We start from the raw sequence: 20,002 nt of genomic DNA on the forward strand, positions 1-20,002 counted from the left end.
AAGCCCCGGTGCGTCACTGCCTCCCTGCTCTGACTCTCCAGCTACATCAGTGTTGCACGACTGTGGCCCTGTGCTGGGTTGAAAACTCCTGGGTACTGGCACAGCCACACAAGCACCCTATCAGCTACTTGCCTCAATGTCAGGTATTTGTCAAGATCGGCGGGAGGATTTAGTACATTAAAGACGACTGGTTGAGAAAGGGAGATGCCGATCGGCTAAGCACGGAGAGGTGGGAGCGGCTTGCCGGGGGAGGAACAGCATCACAGAGTTGACGGGCCGAATGGCCCTGGGCTGGCATCTGTGCGGTTACCTAGTCCCAGCTCTGGAGAGATGCATTCACCCAGAGTTGCCGCACTGGATGGACCCGAGGAGTATGGAGTGAGTCATTGCCAACAACTAGAGAGTTTGAAGAAGGGTCTCGATCCGAAACATCACCCATTCCTTCTCTCCGGAGATGCTGCCCGACCCGCTGAGTTACTCCAGCATTTTGTGTCTACCTTCGATTTAAACCAGCATCTGCAGTTCTCTCCTACACAAACTAGAAAGCAGAACTGTGCTACTATCTATCTCATTGGAGACCCTTGGACTATCTTTGGTCGGATTTACTGGACTTTATCTTGCACTAAACATTATTCACTTTAATCTCTTTATCATTTATCCGTGCACTCTGGATGGCTCAATTGTACTCATGTATGGTCTTTCTGCTGACTGGTTAGCATGCAACTAAATCTTTTCACATGACAATAAACTAAATTTGAGTTATCAGGTTCATGAGGTTCAGGGAGGGGGTGAGGAGTTTTTAAGGCCCACTCCCCTGGCTGGGACAAGTGAGTTAGTGAGGGTGGACGGAGAGGGGGCAGGTCCACAGACAGGATTCCTCTACAGAACTGACCCTGGGGACTGGAGATTCTCAGAAACATCTATCCCTCTCTGTGTGAATGAGCAAGCGGCCTGGTTGTGAAGAGTCTGTTGCTTCTGACGTCCAGCCAGAAATAGTCACACCCCCACCACTTCCCACCACCCCCGAGAATCTCACAGAACACAGAGGCTGGGAAAGACCGGAGCAACTCAACACCAAGCTGAACCAGTGCCAAAAGTCAGCTCACTGACGCAAGTGTTCACCTCGACTGTTGATCTTCCACTCAGCTCAACCCACCATTTACAAGGTTATGCAAAGACACAAAGTGCTGGAGGTACGCAGCGGGTCAGGCAGCATCTGTGGAGGGAATGGGCAAATTACATTTTGTGTCAGGACCCTTCTGGACCTCGCTCATTTACTTCCAAAGTTATGCCTGACCCGCTGAGTTCCTCCAGCAGTCTGTTCCTTGCTCCAGATTCCAGCATCTGCTTTTTTTGTATTGTACTGGAAATCAGACACTTCAATGCTCAGTGTTTCTGGTTGATTTACGGATTCTGGTTTTGCACTATTGCAGTTACTTAGTATTACTGTTATTAATTTATTGTATTAATTATTATATATTTACCTGTGTGTCATCGCATTTAAGAGCCTGTTAAGCTGCAGCAAGTAAGAATACTGTACACACACAGTATGTACACACACACACACACACACAAACATATATATACGTATCCTACACACCAGGGACAATTTACAACATATTTTTATCAAAGCCAAACCTGTCCATCTTTGCAGTGTGGGAGGAAACCAGAGCACGGGGAAAGCGCATGCAGTCACGAGGAAAACATCCGAACTGCGTGCAGACAGCACCTGTAGTCAGGATTGAAGCCGGGTGTCTGGTGCTGTAAGGCAACAACTCTACTGCTGCACCACCGTGCTGCCCCTATGTTTACATGTATGTGCTGCTGCAAGTAAGAATCTCATTGTTCCGTTTTGGGACATATGGCAATAAAACACTCTTGACTCGTGAAGTGTGCCTGCCATGTTTCCCATGTGCTTCTTGATCCAACCCTCAGCTACTACCCTACCTCTGGCCCTTGTATCATCACCTATAAGCTTTCTTCACTCAAGAGAAAACAAATCCAGCCTCTCCGATCTCTCCTTGCAACTTACGCCTTCCACTCCTCATCGATCTTTCCAGAACCCCATCCAGCGTAATCACCCCATTCCTGCAGCATTTCGTGCCTCTCATTGCCCTGGTGCACCCGGGAGAGACTGGGCGAGCGACAGACTGGAGATAAAATGGTCAATGTTTCATCAGCCCTGGTTCAGGAAGCTCTTTCATCGGCAGGCTGTGAGCTTTCTCTCCACGTCTTGCAGCAGAACAATAAAGCCCAGGGACAGCAGTGCAGCACAGCTGGTCTGACCTCCTCTGGAGCAATTACAATCCTGCAGTTCCTGACCCAGAAGCATTGCCTGTCATGTTTAGGGAGTGAAGAAAGAGGCTTTCCTTCAGTTTACATGCAAGAGTTTTCAATATGCCACTCACCGACCATTAAATGGCAACAAAAGATTGCTGGAAATGTTAAAATAAGGGAGGGAAGGTTTAAAGGAGATGTGTGGGAAAATTAGTCTTAGCACAAAAAGAGGCCCTTTGGCCCTTATCCATACTGACCAAGTTAGCATACTGTGTTAGTCCCATTTGCCTGCATTTGGCCCATATTCCTCTCAACCATTCCTATCTGTATATCTGTCCAAATATCGTTTAAAAGTCTTTTAGTTGTTAACAGTTTTTTGCATGGACAGTAATCAAGGAGCAGGGGTGAGGGAGCGAGGAGAGGGAGCAAGGGAGCAGGGGTCGAGGGTGAGGGAAAGAGAGGGAGTGGGGGAGAGAGTGAAGGAAAGGGGAGTGTGTTAAAGGAGTAGTTGGGAGTCTTGGTGGATTTCTTGGTACCTCAATTTTTGGTCCAACTCCCGATCATTTCCGACAAACTGTTCATTGCAGCTCCTGACATTCCCAGCGCGTCAGCCCAAAGGCAACGTCAGTGGTTGAATGGTTTATTTATTGTCACGCATACAGAGGTACAGTGAAATGCTATCCAGTCAAATCATACCGTGCGTGAGTACAATAGACCCTCGTGTGGAACAACACGCCGAGGGTCGCCATGTTCCGGCGCCATCTTGTAAATTCCAAGTCTTTGAAAACTCTGATCTTGCCTCAGGAGATGTGCAATTTCTTCTCTCCCCGCTTTAAGTCCTGGCCTGCCCAACCTCCCTTGAAAAGGGGGAAAACAATTCTCCAGAAGACTTCGCAGGCTACTGTAAAAACATAAATAAATGAACATTGCAGACCAAAAAAAATTAGCATGAAGGTAAACAACATTCTGGCTCACAAATCCTTCATTAAAATACCAGATGGCCTTAAGGGTATTGTATTAGACTGATCACAGAGCATCTTGATCAAATAGAAAAGGCAGAAGAAATTAGTAGTGGGAAATTACTGCATTTACATGGCACACAAAAGGGCCTGTTTGTGGACTGTATGACTCTGACTTTAATTCCCACATGGTCAATGCAGATTATGAAAGTGATAAAGCATAATTAATCAGGCTCTTCGAGTCATAGAGATGCAAAGAGCTGGAGTAACTCGACCAAAAACGTTACCCATTCCTTCTCTCCAGAGATGCTGCCTGTGCCACTGAGTTACTCCAGCTTTTTGTGTCTATATTCGGTTTAAAACTGCAGTTCCTTCTTGCACTATCCATGTACCTGTCTGTGGAGTTTGAAGATTCCACTTAAGTCACAGGGGTCAGACAATTTGTTGTCCTCTGATAGAGCTAATTCAGATTCCTTATTTACCTTTTCAATAGAGGCCAGTATTCTTCCAATCAGAATCTGCCCTTCTTAAACCACCGATAGACACAAAGTCCAACAGCATCTGTGGAGAAAAAGGATGGGTGACGTTTTGGGTCGGAACCCTTCTTCAGACTGAAAGCAGAGGCCAGGGAACTGGAAGTGGGAAAAGGCCAGAACAAGTCAGGGCTGGTAAAAGATGACCAAGGAAGGGTGGAGCCCTTAATGGCCCAGTGTTGGCTGGGGAACAGGTGATAACGAAGGCAAGCAAGGATGCGAACAGTGGAACTAGTAGGACAGTAACGGTAGGGGAGGGGAGGGAGAGAGGGAAAACAGGGGTTACTTGAAATTAGAGAAATCAACGTTCATACTGCAGGGTTGTAAACTGCCCAAATGAAATATGAGGTGCTGTTCCTCCAATTTGCATGTGGCCTCACTCTGACAATGGAGGAGGCCCAGGACAGAAAGGTCAGTATGGGAATGGGAAGGGGAGTTAAAATGTTTGGCAACTACACTGGCTTCACACTTAACTTATCAGCTCTTAGTCTGAAGAAGGGTCTCGACCCGAAACGTCACCTATTCCTTTTCTCCAGGGGTGCTACCTGACCCACTGAGTTACCCCAGCTTTTTGTGTCTGTATTCGGTTTAAACCAGCATCTGCAGTTCCTTCCTACACTTATTTAGTAACTGTTGTGTTGTGTTGGGCACCACCTCGTTACTAGTGGCAATGCATCGACAAGTAATCCTTTGCATCAGTGGAGGCAGGCAAGATCGGGGAGCCGCTTGTAGACTTGCCCTGACCCTCAACCACGCCATCTGAACAGCTTGAGCCCCTCTCTCTCTCTCTCTCTCTCTCTCTCTCTCTCTCTCTCTCTCTCTCTATCTCTCTCTTTCTCCTTGAACACATTCCCCAGAGATAATGCATGGCGGGAACACGGAGCAGAACTATGTATCTTTCTCGCAACAATAGGAGATGTCTGGAACCCAGGGGGTGGGCAGTCAGATGCGGAGAGAGGACTTGGAGAATCAGTGATGCGCAGGCAGCGATTCATCGCGTTGAAAGGATTATCCATCAGTCCCAACCCCCACATCCCTGCATTTTTTATTCCTTTCAGCAAGGTACTGCACTCTCTCAGGGAGCTCCTGTTGAATCTGCTTCTACCATCAGACCATGCAGAGAGACATTGTTCCCTTCCAGCCCCGTTGAGAGTTGTCTTAAATTTGCATCCCTATTCGCCGTTCCGCAGTCCACCAGCCTTAAAGGGGGAGAGCATTCCCAAATCCTTCAGCCTCCGCATTGTCCTGGGGAATTTCCAGGCATTCTCCCACACAGCCTCTCCAAGGCTTCAGCAACTCCGCCAATCTACAGGCTTCCTTTGGAAGCAAAATTCCACTGGTGATCTCAATTCAAGGGGCAGTGAGGGAGCGCCGCACTGTGGGAGGGGCAGTGAGGGAGCGCCACACTGTGGGAGGGGCAGTGAGGGAGCACTGCACTGTGGGAGGGGCAGTGAGGGAGCGTTGCACTGTGGGAGGGGCAGTACTGAGGGAGCGTCGCACTGTGGGAGGGGCAGTGTGAGGGAGCGCCACACTGTGGGAGGGGCAGTGAGGGAGCGTTGCACTGTGGGAGGGGCAGTGAGGGAGCACTGCACTGTGGGAGGGGCAGTGAGGGAGCACTGCACTGTGGGAGGGGCAGTAAGGGAGCGCCACACTGTGGGAGGGGCAGTACTGAGGGAGCGTCGCACTGTGGGAGGGGCAGTGAGGGAGCGCTGCACTGTGGGAGGGGCAGTGTGAGGGAGTGCCTGTTTCTGAACTGTACTGATATTCCGATCATATTTGCTGTTGTTTCATTGACTGAGTACCACATTGGTGGCTATCATACTGATCTTATACGCCTCTATAAGATTGCCCCTACAGCCTCCTGCTCTCCAAGGAATAAAGTCCGAGCTGCCCAACCTCTGTCTGCAGCTCAGGCTCTCAGGTCCTGGCAGCATCCTTGTAAATCTTCTCTGCGCTCTCTCCAGCTTAATGACATCTGTCCTCACTGTGTGACTGACCAAAACAGAACAGAATACACCAAATGCAGCTTTACAAATGTCTTGCACAGCTATAACATTATGTTCCAACATCTGTACTCCATGCCCTGACTGATAAATGCCATTGGGTCAAAAATCTGTAACATGCTGCCAGAGGAAGCTACAAAAGCAGATACAATCTCGACTTTTAAAAGTCATTTGGACAGATTATGGAACCAATGTGTTTAGAGGGGTACCTGCCGCATGCAGGCAAATGGCACCAGCCCAATATAATCCAACCTGGTTGGCATGGAGAAGGTGGGCCAAAGAGCCTGTTTCTGTTCTATACATAGCACATTATGTCAGGATTAGTTCAGCTGAATGAACCTCTTGTCTCTGCAGTAGCAGCTTCGACCCAGAGTCAAACACACAAGGACACTACGTGTAGGAAGGAACTGCAGATGCTGAGTTATACCGAAGATAGACACAAAATGCTGGAGTAACTCAGCAGGTTAGGCAGCTCCTCTGGAGAAAGGAATAGGTGATGTTTCGAGTCAGAACCTTTCTTCAGACCCGAAACGTCAGGTATTCTTTTTCTCCAGAGACGCTGCCTGACCTGCTGAGTTATTCCAACATTTTGTGTCTTTGCAAATGTATTAGTCAGATCAGCATAGCTAAATTGGGAAACTAGGCCCGGGATGAAGGCCTAGTGGGAGAGTCTAGGACTAGAGGTCATAACCTCAGAATTAAAGGACGTTCTTTTAGGAAGGAGATGAGGAGAAACTCCTTTAGTCAGAGGGTGGTGAATTTGTGGAATTCTTTGCCACAGAAGGCTGTGGAGGCCAAGCCAGTGAATATTTTTAAGGCAGAGATAGATAGATTCTTGATTTGTCCAGGTGTCAGGTTAGGATGGAGAGATAGATCACGATTGAGTGGTTGTGTAGACTTGATGGGCTGAATGGCCTAATTATACTCCTATCCCTTATGACATGACAAAGCTTGGAACATTGTAAAGAGTGGGAAGCTGTTAGGAGAGAGGTAGTGAAGTAGAGGACGACAGAGAGGTAGTAACAAGATGGCGAGAACAGGTAGCACATGAGGTTAAACCCGCCGGCCCTAGACATGTGTGCCCTAAACTATGATGGTAGCTGAATAGATTGATGTAGCAAATAACAGCACTTCTGGATGCCCCATGTAAGGCCCAATGTGGAGGCTTTTGGAGAAGGTGCAGAATGCTGTCTGGGGTACAGGGTATTGATTACAAAGAGAGGTTGGACAGACTTGGATTGGCTTCTCTCGAGCGTCAGAGGCTGAGAGCAGTATATAAAATGATGAGAGGCACAGACAGTCAGATCCTTTCCCCAGGATGGAAATGTCAAAGATTAGAGGGCACAGCTTTAAGGTGAGGCAAATTTTAAAGGAGATATGCAAGGTGAGTTTATTTAACACAGAGGGTGGTGAAGGCCTGGTACACACTGCCAGGGGTGGTTGTGGAGGCAGATTTGATAGTGGTGTTTAAGAGGTTTTTAGATAGGCACATGGGAATGCAGGGAATGGTGGGATATGGATCACGTGCAGGCAGAGAAGGTTAGGTTAACATGGCGTCATGTTCGACGTGAACATTGTCATCAGGCCATAAGGAATAGGAGTAGAATTAGGCCATTCGGCCCATTAAGACTACTCCGCCATTCAATCATGGCTGCTCTACCTCTCCCTCCTAATCCCATTCTCCTGCCTTCTCCCCATAACCTCTGACAACTGTACTAAGCAAGAATCTATCTATCTCTGCTTAAAAATATCCACTGACTTGGTCTCCAAAGCCTTCTGTGGCAAAGCATTCCATAGATTCACCACCCTCTGACTAAATAAATTTCTCTTCAATCTCCTTTCTATTGTGGGCCGAAGGGCCCGTTCCTATGCTGTTCTGTTCTGTGTAATCGGGATCGTGGGCCGTTTGGTGCGAGGAAGCGGTCGCTGGGCTACAGTGTCCCATGTGAGTCCATCACCCTGCGTTTGGTTGTTGACGTGCTCTCTCTGTTTGTGCTACAGAGACTCCACAGAGGCAGGAGGATGACGAGGATGGAGAGATGGTCTCGGACTCCCCGCTCTTCACGCACTGGGGGCACGACCTCCCCCCCGACACGCGGCGGATTGCGTGGAAGAAGTTCCAGTACTACGGTTACAACAGTTACCTCAGCGACCAGCTCCCTCTCGATAGGCCCATTCCTGACTTCCGGCCTGACGGGTAGGTTGGGAGCGCAGCAGACGGAGAGGGGGAGGAGCTGGGATGCTGAGAATGTCCCTGACTAAAACCCTTTCTCCCGGGAAACGACCTTTGGGACATGCACTTGTGAGAGGCCTCGTCCAGGGTCTTGAGTTGTACATCGCGGAAACAGGCCCTTCAGCCCACCATGTCCATGCTGCTCATTTTGCCACCTACACTAGAATCATAAAGCTGTACCGCACGGGAACAAGCCCTTTGGGGCCCCTGTCCATGCCCCGATCAAATTGGCACTATGGGCAAGTCCCACACACCTGCATTTGGCCCATTGCCCTTCTCAGCCCTTCCAATCTATATATCTGTCCAAATGTCTCCCCAAAGTTATAATTGCATCCGCTTCTGTGGCTTCCTCTGGCAGCTCATTCCAGATTCGGACTACTCTCTGAGTGAAATAGTTACCCCTGAGATTAATTTTGCATCACTCCCCATTTGCTCCTATTAGGATCATATTTGTTCTATGCCTTGGCTGTTTAAGTGCGTGTCTAAATGTCTCTAAAATGTGAAGGCAGGAGGGCCTGTGGATGCTGGGATCTGGAACACACAACATATGTTACCTGATCTGCTGAGCTCTTCCTGTTTCAATTCAACTTAAATGCAGTGATTGTACCAGATTCCACCACTTTCTCCACAACGGCTCATGTACAGGTTTGTAGGTTAATTGACTTCGGTAAAAATTGTAAATTGTTCCGAGTGTGTAGGATTAGTCTTCGTGTATGGGGTTCGCTGGTCGGTGCGGACACGGTGGGCTGAAGGGCCTGTTTCCACGCTCTATCTCTAATCTAAACTAAACTAAACATCCACCCCATTCACAAAGGCAGCAGGACCCAGCGTGTGAAAGAAAGGGCTGAAATGCTCATAACCACGTTCAACGGGGGTTTGAGAGGTAGGCAGGGTTGTAGAGAGTTGTGCAGGGAAGTTGTAGAGAGGGTTATAGAGATAGGGGTGGGTGTAGGAGCTGGAGGGGGGGGGGGGGGTTACAGAGACAGGGAAGGATATAATGGCCAATGTGGGTTACCTAGAGGGTTATAGAGATGGAGAGGGGTATAGGGGCTGGCAAAGGTTGTGTGGGCTGAAGGGAGATACAGAGATAGGGAGGGGTATATGGGCTGGAGGGGGGGTACAGATAGAGGGAGGGGTAAATGGGCTGGAGGGGGGCACAGAGACAGGGAGGGATGCAGGGGAGTTGAACGCGAGGATGCTTGTTGTAAAGTAGAAGCAGTATTTCACAGGGGCCGCCCTCTGACAATGGGAAAGATGCGACAGAAACATTAATCCACCCTTTGTGTTTCTGAAGCCATTCTCCGGCGATGATGAATTGATCTCAAAGTTTCATGTTTCGTTTGTGTGCTGCTCTAAACAGAGGACCCAGAATGAATGGGCTGCCCGAGGGAGTGGCAGAGGGAGTACAGTAACAACACTTGAACAACCGGTACATGGGGAGGAATACAAAACGTGCTTGAGGAACTCAGAGGCTCAGGGAGCATCTGTGGAGGGAATGGACAGACGACATTTCAAGTTGGGACCCTTCTTTGGACTGTAGTGCCTTTAGACTATAGTCTTTAGAGATACAGCGTGGAAACAGGCCCCTCAGCCCACCTAGTCCGTGCCGACCATGATCACCCCGTACACTAACACTATCACCCAGTACACTAACACTATCCTGGACACTTAGGACAATTTACAATTTTACCGGTGCAAATTAACGTACAATTGTACAATTTTTGGAGTGTGGGAGGAAGCCGGCGCACCCGGAGAAAACCCATGTAGTCACAGGGAAAACGTACAACCTCCGTACAGACAGCACCCGTAGTCGGGATCGAACCTGGGTCTCTGGCGCTGTGAGGCAGCAACTCCACCACTGCGCCACTGTGCTGCCCCCTACCTGTGATGGACCGGGCAGTGTCTAGCAATCTTTGTAATCTCCTTGGTTCCTGGGCGTTTGAGTTACCAAACCAGGCCGTGATGCAACCAGTCAGTGTGCTCTTTACTATGCACCTGTAGAAGTTCGATAGAGTATTCAACGAACCTCCTCAAAGCTCTGAGGGAAGATGTTTCAGGCAAGGCCCCTGAAGCCTCCATCCAGGGATCGAGCGGTGAAGTCACGTTGTTGTTTGTGCTTGTCTTACTGCAGCTGCAGGAACCTCAGCTACCCAACGAACCTGCCCCAGATCAGCGTGGTCTTCATCTTCATGAACGAGGCGTCCTCGGTCATCCTGCGCTCGGTGCACTCGGTGATGTCCAAAACCCCGGCCCACCTGCTCAAGGAGATTGTGCTGATCGACGACAACAGCAACAATGGTGGGCAAGTTGGCGCGTCTCTGGGGCGTGCGGCATCTCTGTAACATTGTTTGCGATTAGCCTCGTACCCTGCACAGAGAGTTGGACAATCCTCTTCCCTCTATGTACTGCTGCCTGCAAACTCATCTGCTCACCTCTGACTCCCTGTTACAGTCTTCCCACAAGATGTTCCAGAGGGAATTACTGAGCAATGCATCATTTGCCCGATTACAATGTACTCAGTTTTACAAGGTTGCGAACATTCTGCCTAACACAGCCTGTGTGTGTATGCGCGTGTGTGTTTGGATGTGTGTGTATGCATGAGTGTGTACCTGTGTGTGTGTGTGTGTTTGGATGTGTGTGTGTGTGTATGAGTGAGTACCTGTGTGTGTGTGCATGAGTGAGTACTTGTGTGCGTGTGTGTTTGGATGCGTGTGTGTACGCATGAGTGAGTTCTTGTGTGTGTGTGTGTGTGCGTGCGTGTGTTTGGATGTGTGTGTACGCACGAGTGAGTACTTTGTGTGTGTGTGCGTGCGTGTGTTTGGATGTGTGTGTACGCACGAGTGAGTACTTGTGTGTGTGTGCTTGTGTACCTCTGCGTAAGATGCATGCATGTGTGTTCATGTGCGTGTGAGCAAGTGGGCATGTGGTGTGCTGTGTGTACCTTGACCATTCAGCGGGTTTCCCCTACTGCGTTATGGAACGGTTTGGTTTGCTTGGTGAGGCCGCACTTGGAGGATTGTGTTCAGTTTTGTTCAACCTGCTACAGGAAAGATGCCATTAAGCTGGAAAGAGTGCAGAGAATATTACTGAGACTCGAGGGCCTGAGCTATAAGGAAAGGTTAGGCAGACTAGTACTTACTTGGAGCGCAGTAGACTGAGTGGCGATTTTAGAGGAGGGTGGGGAGCATAAAATCTTGAAGGGAATAGATAGGGTGAATGCACACTTTTTCCAGCGTAGGTGAAATTAAGCACTATCGGACATAGTAAGGTGAGAGCACTATATTAAGCACTATAGTAAGGTGAGAGGGGAAAGAGTTAACGGGAACCGAATAAGCACCATTTTCACACAGAGTGGTGGGTGGGGTGGGCTTTGTGATGGACTGGGCTACATCCACAACTCTCTGCTACTTCTTGCAGTCTTGGGCAGAGCTGCTGCCAAACCAAGTAGTGATGCTTCCTGGGGATACCCTGCCCTCAAATTCACTTGGACTATCTCTGACATTTCTCTCCCCTTTCTTGATCTCCCTTTCTCCATCACAGGGACAGACAATTGACTGACGTCTGCTATCAACTCACTGACTCCCACAGTTATCTTGACTACACCTTCAACGTGATCCCAACACCAGTCATATTTTCCCATCCCTGTCCCTTTCAGCTATCCATAGAGACCACTCCCATCACAATTCTTTGCTTCACTGATCCCTTCCCATCCAAACCACCCCCTCCCCATGGAGGATTGTGTTCACTGGAATTTAGAAGGATGAGAGGAGATCTTATCAAAACGTATAAGATTATTAAGGGGTTGGACACGTTAGAGGCAGGAAACATGTTCCCGATGTTGGGGGAGTCCAGAACAAGGGGCCACAGTTTAAGAATAAGGGGTAGGCCATTTAGAACTGAGATGAGGAAAAACGTTTTCAATCAGAGAGTTGTGAATCTGTGGAATTCTCTGCCACAGAAGGCAGTGGAGGCCAATTATCTGAATGCATTCAAGAGAGAGCTAGATAAAGCTCTTAAGGATAGCGGGGTCAGGGGGTATAGGGAGAAGGCAGGAACGGGGTACTGATTGAGAATGATCAGCCATGATCACATTGAATGGCAGTCCTGGCTCGAAGGGCTGAATGCCCTCCTCCTGCACCTATTGTCTATTGTCCCCAGGTGCTTTCAACCTGCAACCATAGGAGATGTAACACCTGTCCCTATATGATACGATACGATAGAACTTTATATATCCCAGGAGGGAAATTGATCTGCCAACTGTCATAAAAAAACACAAAATACATGAAACATGAAATTAAAGTGATGAGTGGAAAGGCTTGGGGGATGTGCAAAGATTGTGGAGAGGGGGTGGGGATGGAGGGGAGTCAGTCTCAGTCTACCCCGTCACGACAGAAGGGGGAGGAGTTGTAAAGTTTGATGGCCACAGGGAAGAAGGATCTCTTGTGGCATTCTGTCCTGTATCTTGGTGGAACCAGTCTGTTCCTGAAGGTACTCCTCAGGTTGACTAGTGTGTCATGGAGGGGGTGAGTTGTATTGTCCAGGATGCTCTGCAGTTTGAGGAGCATTCTCTCCTCCAAGACCCCCTCCTGTGAATCCAACTCCGCCCCCAGGACAGAGCCAGCCTTCCTGATGAGTTTGTTCATCCTATTGGCGTCCCCAGCCTTCGCCCTGCTGCCCCAGCACATGGCAACGAAGAAGATGGCAGTGGCCACCACCGATTGATAGAACATCTGCAGCATCTTACTGCAGACGTTGAAGGAGCGGAGCCTTCTCAAAAGGTACAGCCGGCTCTGTCCCTTCTTGTACAGGGCCTCAGGGTTCTTGGACCAGTCCAGTTTACTGTCCAGGTACACTCCAAGGTATTTGTACTCCCTGGTAAACTGCACGTCCACACCATTGATGGAAGCAGGGGACAGGGGGAGGTTCCTCTCCTCCTAAGGTCCACCACCATTTCGTTAGTCTTGTTGGTGTTAAGCTGCAGGTGATTCAGCCCACACCACTCAACAAAATGGTTGACTACACCTCTGTATTCAGCTCGTATACATACCTCGTCCCTCATGTCCATCCATGGACCCCTGCAGCCTTTCCCTTGTAGGCAGAGGTTCACATGCACCTCCTCTAAACTCATATGCAACATTCAGTGTACATGATGTGGCCTTCTCTACATCGGCTAGACAAAGCATGGACGAGGAGACTATTCCACTGATCTCTAGCACTCGTTCCGCCAACGCCTGCTGGATCCCCCGATCGCTCACCACTTTAACTCCCCTTCCCATTCCCACATTGACCTTTCTGTCCTGGGCCTCCTCCACTGCCACAGTGAAGCCACATGCAAACTGGAGGAACAGCAGTTCATATTCCGCTTGAGTAACTTACAACGCTACAGTATGACCACTGAATTCTCCAATTTCAGATAACACCCTCCCCTTCCTCCCTCTCTTTCTGGTGCCCCTCCGCCCTGTCGTGCATCCATTTCTACCACTATCCTGCCCCCTTCCCCACCCCTCCCTCCCTCCATCCCCACCCATCGCCTTTCATTGATATCATTCTGCCTGGCTGTATATTTCACTCCACTTCACTCCTTATCTCACATCCTATGCATCTCTCGCCTTGTCTGCCCATCTGTCAGTCACTTGTATCCACCTATCACTCGCCATGCTTTGTCTTGCCCCACCTCTCTTTGTAGAAACCAGGAACAGCCGATGCTGGTTTACGCAAAAGGTCACAAAGTGTTGGAGTAATTCAGCGGGTCAGGCAGCATCACTGAAGAACATGGATAGGTGACTTTTGCATCGAGACCCTTCCTCACACTCTTCGCTGGGTGAAGTCATCCCCTGTCGCGTGCTAACCAGGCAGTGGAAAGACAATGCATGATTCCAATCGAGCCATCCACAGTGTACAGATACAAGATGAAGGGGATAACGTGAATAATGTTTAGTGCAAGATAAAGTCTAGTCAAAGATGGCCCTTTGAGGCAGGTGCTGTTTCTCATGGCAGCCGTGTCCTTGATTGCAGATGAGCTGCGGCAGGAGCTGGGAGCGTACGTGCAGGAGGTGAACGCCCAGCAGCCGGGCTTCATTCAGGTGGTCCGCCACGCCAGGCAGGAGGGGTTGATCCGCTCCCGGATCAGCGGCTGGCGAGCGGCCTCGGCCCCCGTCGTTGCCCTGTTCGACGCACATGTCGAGTTCAGTGATCAATGGTAGGATCAATCGCTCCTTCTGCACCAATATTGAATTTGTATTTATTATATATTATCTATGTATTGTGTTTACAGGTTTAGTTTAGCTTTGTTTAGAGATACACCGAGGAAACAGCCCACTGAGTCCGCACCGACTAGCGACCCCCGCACACATTAACACTACCCAACACACATTAGGGACGATTTTACATTTTACACCAAGCAAATTTACCTGCAATCCTGTACGTCTTTGTGGTGTCGGAGGCAACCGAAGATCTCGGAGGAAACCCACTCGGTCACGGGGAGCACGTACAAACTTCGTACAGGCAGCACCCGTACTTGGGATCGAACCCGGGTCTCCGGCGCTGTAAGGCACCAACTCTACCGCTGCGCCACTGTCCCACCCTATCTGTTATGGGTCTGTTATGTTGTTTTGTTCAGCGATGCAACGTGGAAACAGGCCCTTCAGCCCGACAAGAGGGTGATAAGAAATGGTGCAAAAACGAAAAAAAAAGTGCAAAACACAATTAGAATACAGGTCTATGGGAGAGCAAGAGGCGATCTGTCGTGTGTTAGAAGGAACTGCAGACGGTGGTTTACACCGAAGATAGGCAGAAATCTCAGCTGGTCAGGCAGCATCTCTGGAGAAAAGGAACAGGTGACGTTTTGGGTCGTGATCCTTCAGACCCGTGAAGATCTCGATCTGAAGGTGTGTTGCCGAGGCTGGATTAAGGTTGTACAGGTTGGTTCCAGAACTGATGGTTGTAGGAAAGTAGCTGTTCCTGACCCTGGTGGTGTGGTTTGTTTGTTGCCCAAGATTCCAGTATCAGCAGTTCCTTAAGTCTGTGATTTCTAAATGCTTTTTACGGTGAACAGATCGTGTGTCGTTCCTGTCCCCCCCCCCCCACCCCCCCCTTTCATTCCTGAAGATTTTACTGTCTTCTAGTGTGATGACAGGTGATAGAAAGCATGTACTTATTTTTCCTGCTATTTTTGTCTTGCTTTATAATTTTCCTGTCTTTGCCGTTGAGAGACCCACATTTACTGTCAGGTATCTTCAGAAGCTTTACAATCTGTTTGCGTTACTTAGTGCTTGACACTCATATGTTATTCTTCTTTCCACCAATTCAATTGTACGACATGCTGGTGAGGCTCCGCTTGGAGCATTGTGTTCCGCTTTGGTCACTCTGCTACAGGAATGATGACATTAAGCTGGAAAGAATGCAGAGAGGATTTACTAGGCTGTTGCCAAGACTCGATAACCTGAGCTACAGTGAGAGGTCGGAAAGACTGGGACCTTATTCCTTGGAATGCAGGGGGTTGAGGAATGACCTTACGGATGTGTATAAAATCATGAGGGGAATAAAGGATAGCGGAATCAAGAACAAGAGGGCATAGGCTTAAGATGAGAATGGAAAGTCAGAATAGGACCCTGAGGGGCAACTTTATCCGCACCTTAGGGTGGTGGGATATGAAATGAGCTGCCAGAGGAAGTAGTTGAGGCATGTAAAATAACAACATCCAAAAGACATTTTGATGGGTACAAGGATAGAGAGAACTTTGAGGGATATGGGCCAAATGCGGGCAAATGGGACTAGCTAAGATGGGGCACCTTGATTGGCATGGGCGACTTGCACTGAAGGGCTGGTTTCTCTTCTGTGTGACTAATTCCTTGGACGTTCTTTTGCTTCAATAATCCTCTGAATTTTTGGAATGTCTTTGATAACAACCTTTTACCTTTGTTAACTGTGATTGTGCAGCGTGACTGCAGTATTTCATTCACTCCATTGTAATGTGTTGTGCATTGTGCATTGTGTATTGTGTACTGTGTTTCTAAACATTTACCCACACCCATCAGGGGAGTCAGAGTACATGTGTGATGCATGTTAGAGAGGATAGAGGGAGGCAGAGAGAATCAGAGACATAGAGAGGCAAATAAGAGGCCATTTTATTTTTCTTTGGATCGTTGGAGGCTGAGGGGTGATCTTATTGAGGTGTACAAGATCATGAGGGGCATGCATAATGTGGACACTAACAGTTTTTTTCCAGGGTAGAGGATTCTAAAACTAGAGGGCACAGACTTAAGGTGAGAGAGGAGACATCTAAGGGAGACCTCGGAGGCAACTTACTCACTCAGAGGTTAGTCAGGGGAATGAGCTGTCAGATAAAGCTACAGAAGTGGATACAATTATGACTTTTAAAAGACATTTGGTCAGATGTATAGGAAAATAACAGCAGATGCTGGTACAAATCGAAGGTATCACAAAATGCTGGAGTAACTCAGCAGGTCAGGCAGCATCTAGGAGAGAGGGAATGGGTGACGTTTCGGGTCAAGATCGTTCTTCAGATCTGAAGAAGGGTCAATATGCCATCTTGGTTGGCATGGACAAGATACTACTCTGTCACCGAGAAAGACAAATAATGGGACGTAGAGAGAAAGGGGTCTATGTGTTTTTGGTGATGGGATGGTGAGATGAAGAGTGGGGAAGAGAAAGCGAGGGAGAAGATAGAACAACACAGTTATAGTGACACTGTGGCGGCAGTGTGTTCATGTGAGCGGCTGCCCTCAGTCAGTCTGGGCATCCGCTGCTTCAGACCCACTGAATGTCTCTCCATTCCTCTCCAGGGCGGAACCAATCCTGTCGCGGATAAAGGAAGATCGAAGGCGCGTCATATCTCCATCCTTTGACAACATCAAGTACGACAACTTTGAGGTCCAGGAGTATTCTCTTTCAGCCCAAGGGTTTGACTGGGAACTGTGGTGTCGTTACCTCAACCCTCCCAGGGAATGGTGGGCTTTGGAAAATGCAACTGTCCCAATCAGGTAACCAACACGAGAATCCCCCCGTCATCTCAGACACTGCCGCTCAGCTGCTCACAGCTGGCCATCTCACCTCACCCTGTGTTCACAGCAGCTTCATGGCATCTTTTCTACAGCAGGGTGACCAAAACTCAACATAATACTCCAAGTGTGGACTCTCCAATGACATGTACAACTGTATCACAACATCCCAATTACTGTGCCCAATTCGCTGACTGATGAGGACTAGTTGCCAGAAGCCTTCTTCACCATCCTATCTACCTGTGACACCAATTTCAGGGAACTGCATACTTGTACCCCTAAATCCCTCTTCTTGAAGACCTTTGACAAGTAATAATAATAATAATAATAAACATTTATTTTTTATAGCGCTTTTCCAAATGCTCAAAGACGCTTTACAAAAACAGTCGAGACATAAAAACAAACAAACGAACTATCCTGACGGACAAGCGGCGAACAAATAGCGCCAGCGTCCTCTCACGTCAGGGTCCGGCAGTAGACAATAAAAAAACACAAGACACACAATTACAATTTTTAACACAAACAGCCATCACAGTGATTGCTCCAGGCACACCCTCACTGTGATGGAAAGCAAAGAAAAGTCTTATCTCCTCCTCATTCTTCTCCCGTGGTGCCACAAGGCGATCCATATGGGAGACTGGCCTCACCTTGTTGTCCACATCTGGCGATCTTACCTCACCTGTGTCCACCTCTGGCCACCTCATTTCACACTGTCATCCACATCTGGCCATCTCGCCTCTCCCTATTGTTCACGTTTGATCATCTCATCTCCCCCCTGTCCACTTCTGGGCATCTCATCTTACCCTGTGAGCACACCTGGTCATTCACTTTATCTTGTGTCCACATCTGGCCATCTCACCTCACCTCACCTTTTTCACATCATGCCTCCTGCATTCATATACAAATCCTTAACAAACAGTAAGAGTCCCAGAACCAATTCCTGTGGTACACCACCAGTCAAAGCTTACAATCGTAATATAACTCTCTACCATCATGCTCTGCGTCCTATTACAAAAACCTTTAGAGACCAGTCTCTAAAGAACCTGTAGAACCAGTCTCTGTAGAACCTTGTCAAATACTTTCTTGAAATCCATGTAGAGGGATCTTGGAGTACAAGTACGCAGTGTCCTGAAAGTGGTGTCACAAGCAGATAGGATGGTGAAGAATTTTGACAATTGGCCTTCATCGGTCAGGGAATTGACTATAGAAATTGGAATGTTCTGTTACAGTTATACATGACATTGGGGAGGTTGCACTTGGAGTATTACGCTGAGTTTTGGTCACCCTGCTGTAGGAAAGATGACATTAAGCTGGAAAGAGCGCAGAGAAGATTTACATAGAGGTTGCTAGGACTCAAGGTCCTCAGCTTTTGGGAGAGGTTGGACAGGCTAGGGTTTTATTCCTTGGAGCGCAGGAGGCTGAGGGGTGATCTTATAAAATCATGAGGGGACTAGATAGGGTGAATGTACAAAATCTTTTTTTTTCCAAGGTAGGGGAATCAAGAACCAGAGGACATAGATCTAAGGTGAAAGGGGAAAGATTTAATAAGGACCTGAGGGGCAAATTTTTCACAAAGAGGGTGGTGTATCTTCTCATTGTCCGGTTGATCATCCCTGATATCTCCTTTCAGCTGGGCAGTCAGCTCTCCCTCTGAATGTTTTTTAATTGCTGGGAGCTCAGATAGTTGAGCCTCAATTGAACATGGGCAGGACTGAATGGAACAGCACCGTCTCAATGGGCTGAAGGGCCTAATTGCTTTGTGGCATCCTTGAGGTGTGGACCAGTGCTCAAGGTAGCATGGAGTAGAACAACGTAGTGCAACAAGAGAAGACTTAGCTGGAAGATGCTGAGGCTCATGGTTGAGTGCTCCTCTTGTGGGATAGTCGAGAACTGGTGGTCGCTGTCTAAACCTTAGAGATCGCCCATTAAAGACAGAGAACTGGAAACATATAATGCTGGAATCGTGAGCAAAACACAAACTGCTGGGTGAACTCAGCCAGTCAGGCAGCATCTGTGGAGGGAATGGACAAATCATGAGGGAAATGAAGTTCGGAGATGGTTTCATCCTCAAAATATTCTGGGTTGAGTTAACTCGATTCAGAACTGATCTAATATCAGAATCGCTTCTGGAATCTCAAGAACCTTTGCTGATGTATTTTTCTATTTCCTCTGTTGGTTTGCAGAAGCCCTTCTTTGATCGGCTGCTTTGTGGTGGACCGCCAGTTCTTTGAAGAGATTGGGTTGCTGGATGAGGGAATGGAGGTGTACGGAGGCGAGAACGTGGAGCTGAGTATCCGGGTAAGTGTCCACACATTCCCCCTCTCCCAACCTTCTCCCAGTCCTGCCCCATTCCTGCTCCAGTCATGTCGAAGGTTGGGTTTGGTTTGGGTAGTGAACTTTCCAGTGACGGGAAACATAAGATTCAAAAGGGACCCGTGGGGCAACATTTTCACACAGACGGTGGTGTGTAAATGGAACAAGTGACGGGAGGAAGTTGAGAGGTGGGTAAAATCACAATGTTTAAAAGACATTTGGACAGGTACTTGAGGGATATGGGCCAAATGCAGGAAAATCGGACTAACTTGGGTCGACATCCTGAGGGGCAACATTTTTACACAAAGGATGGTCGGCACAGGGAATGAGCTGCCGGAGGAGGTAGTTGTGGCAGGTTCTATCACAACATTTTAAAAACATTTAGACAGATAAATGGATAGGATAGGTTTAGAGGGATATGTGTCAAATACAGGCAAGTGGGACGTGTAGATGGAGCATGTTGGTCGGCGTGTACATGTTGGGCTGATGGGCCTGTTTCCACGTTGTATGACTGACTCTGTGTCTCTCTCCCTCTCTCTGTCTGTTCTCTCTCTCTCTCTCTCTCTCTCTCTCTCTCTCTCTCTCTCTCTCTCTCTCTCTCTCTCTCTCTCTCTCTCTCTCTCTCTCTCTCTCTCTCTCTCTCTCTCTCTCTCTCTCTCTCTCT

At 48.4% G+C, this 20,002-nt stretch overlaps 1 protein-coding gene across 1 annotated transcript in view; it reads left to right on the forward strand.

Moving 5' to 3' along the window:
• The window catches only part of LOC144602315 (polypeptide N-acetylgalactosaminyltransferase 18-like), a 47,638-nt gene that overhangs the window by 15,472 nt on the left and 12,164 nt on the right, over positions 1-20,002 (forward strand). The window contains exons 2-6 of the mRNA XM_078415268.1: positions 7,774-7,969; positions 10,137-10,303; positions 14,021-14,204; positions 16,810-17,007; positions 19,209-19,323. Coding sequence (XP_078271394.1) covers positions 7,774-7,969; positions 10,137-10,303; positions 14,021-14,204; positions 16,810-17,007; positions 19,209-19,323 — 860 coding nt within the window. The remainder of the gene's footprint in view (positions 1-7,773; positions 7,970-10,136; positions 10,304-14,020; positions 14,205-16,809; positions 17,008-19,208; positions 19,324-20,002) is intronic.

The sequence above is a fragment of the Rhinoraja longicauda genome, chromosome 18 (assembly GCF_053455715.1).
Source record: "Rhinoraja longicauda isolate Sanriku21f chromosome 18, sRhiLon1.1, whole genome shotgun sequence".
In the NCBI taxonomy this organism is placed as follows: domain Eukaryota; kingdom Metazoa; phylum Chordata; class Chondrichthyes; order Rajiformes; family Arhynchobatidae; genus Rhinoraja; species Rhinoraja longicauda.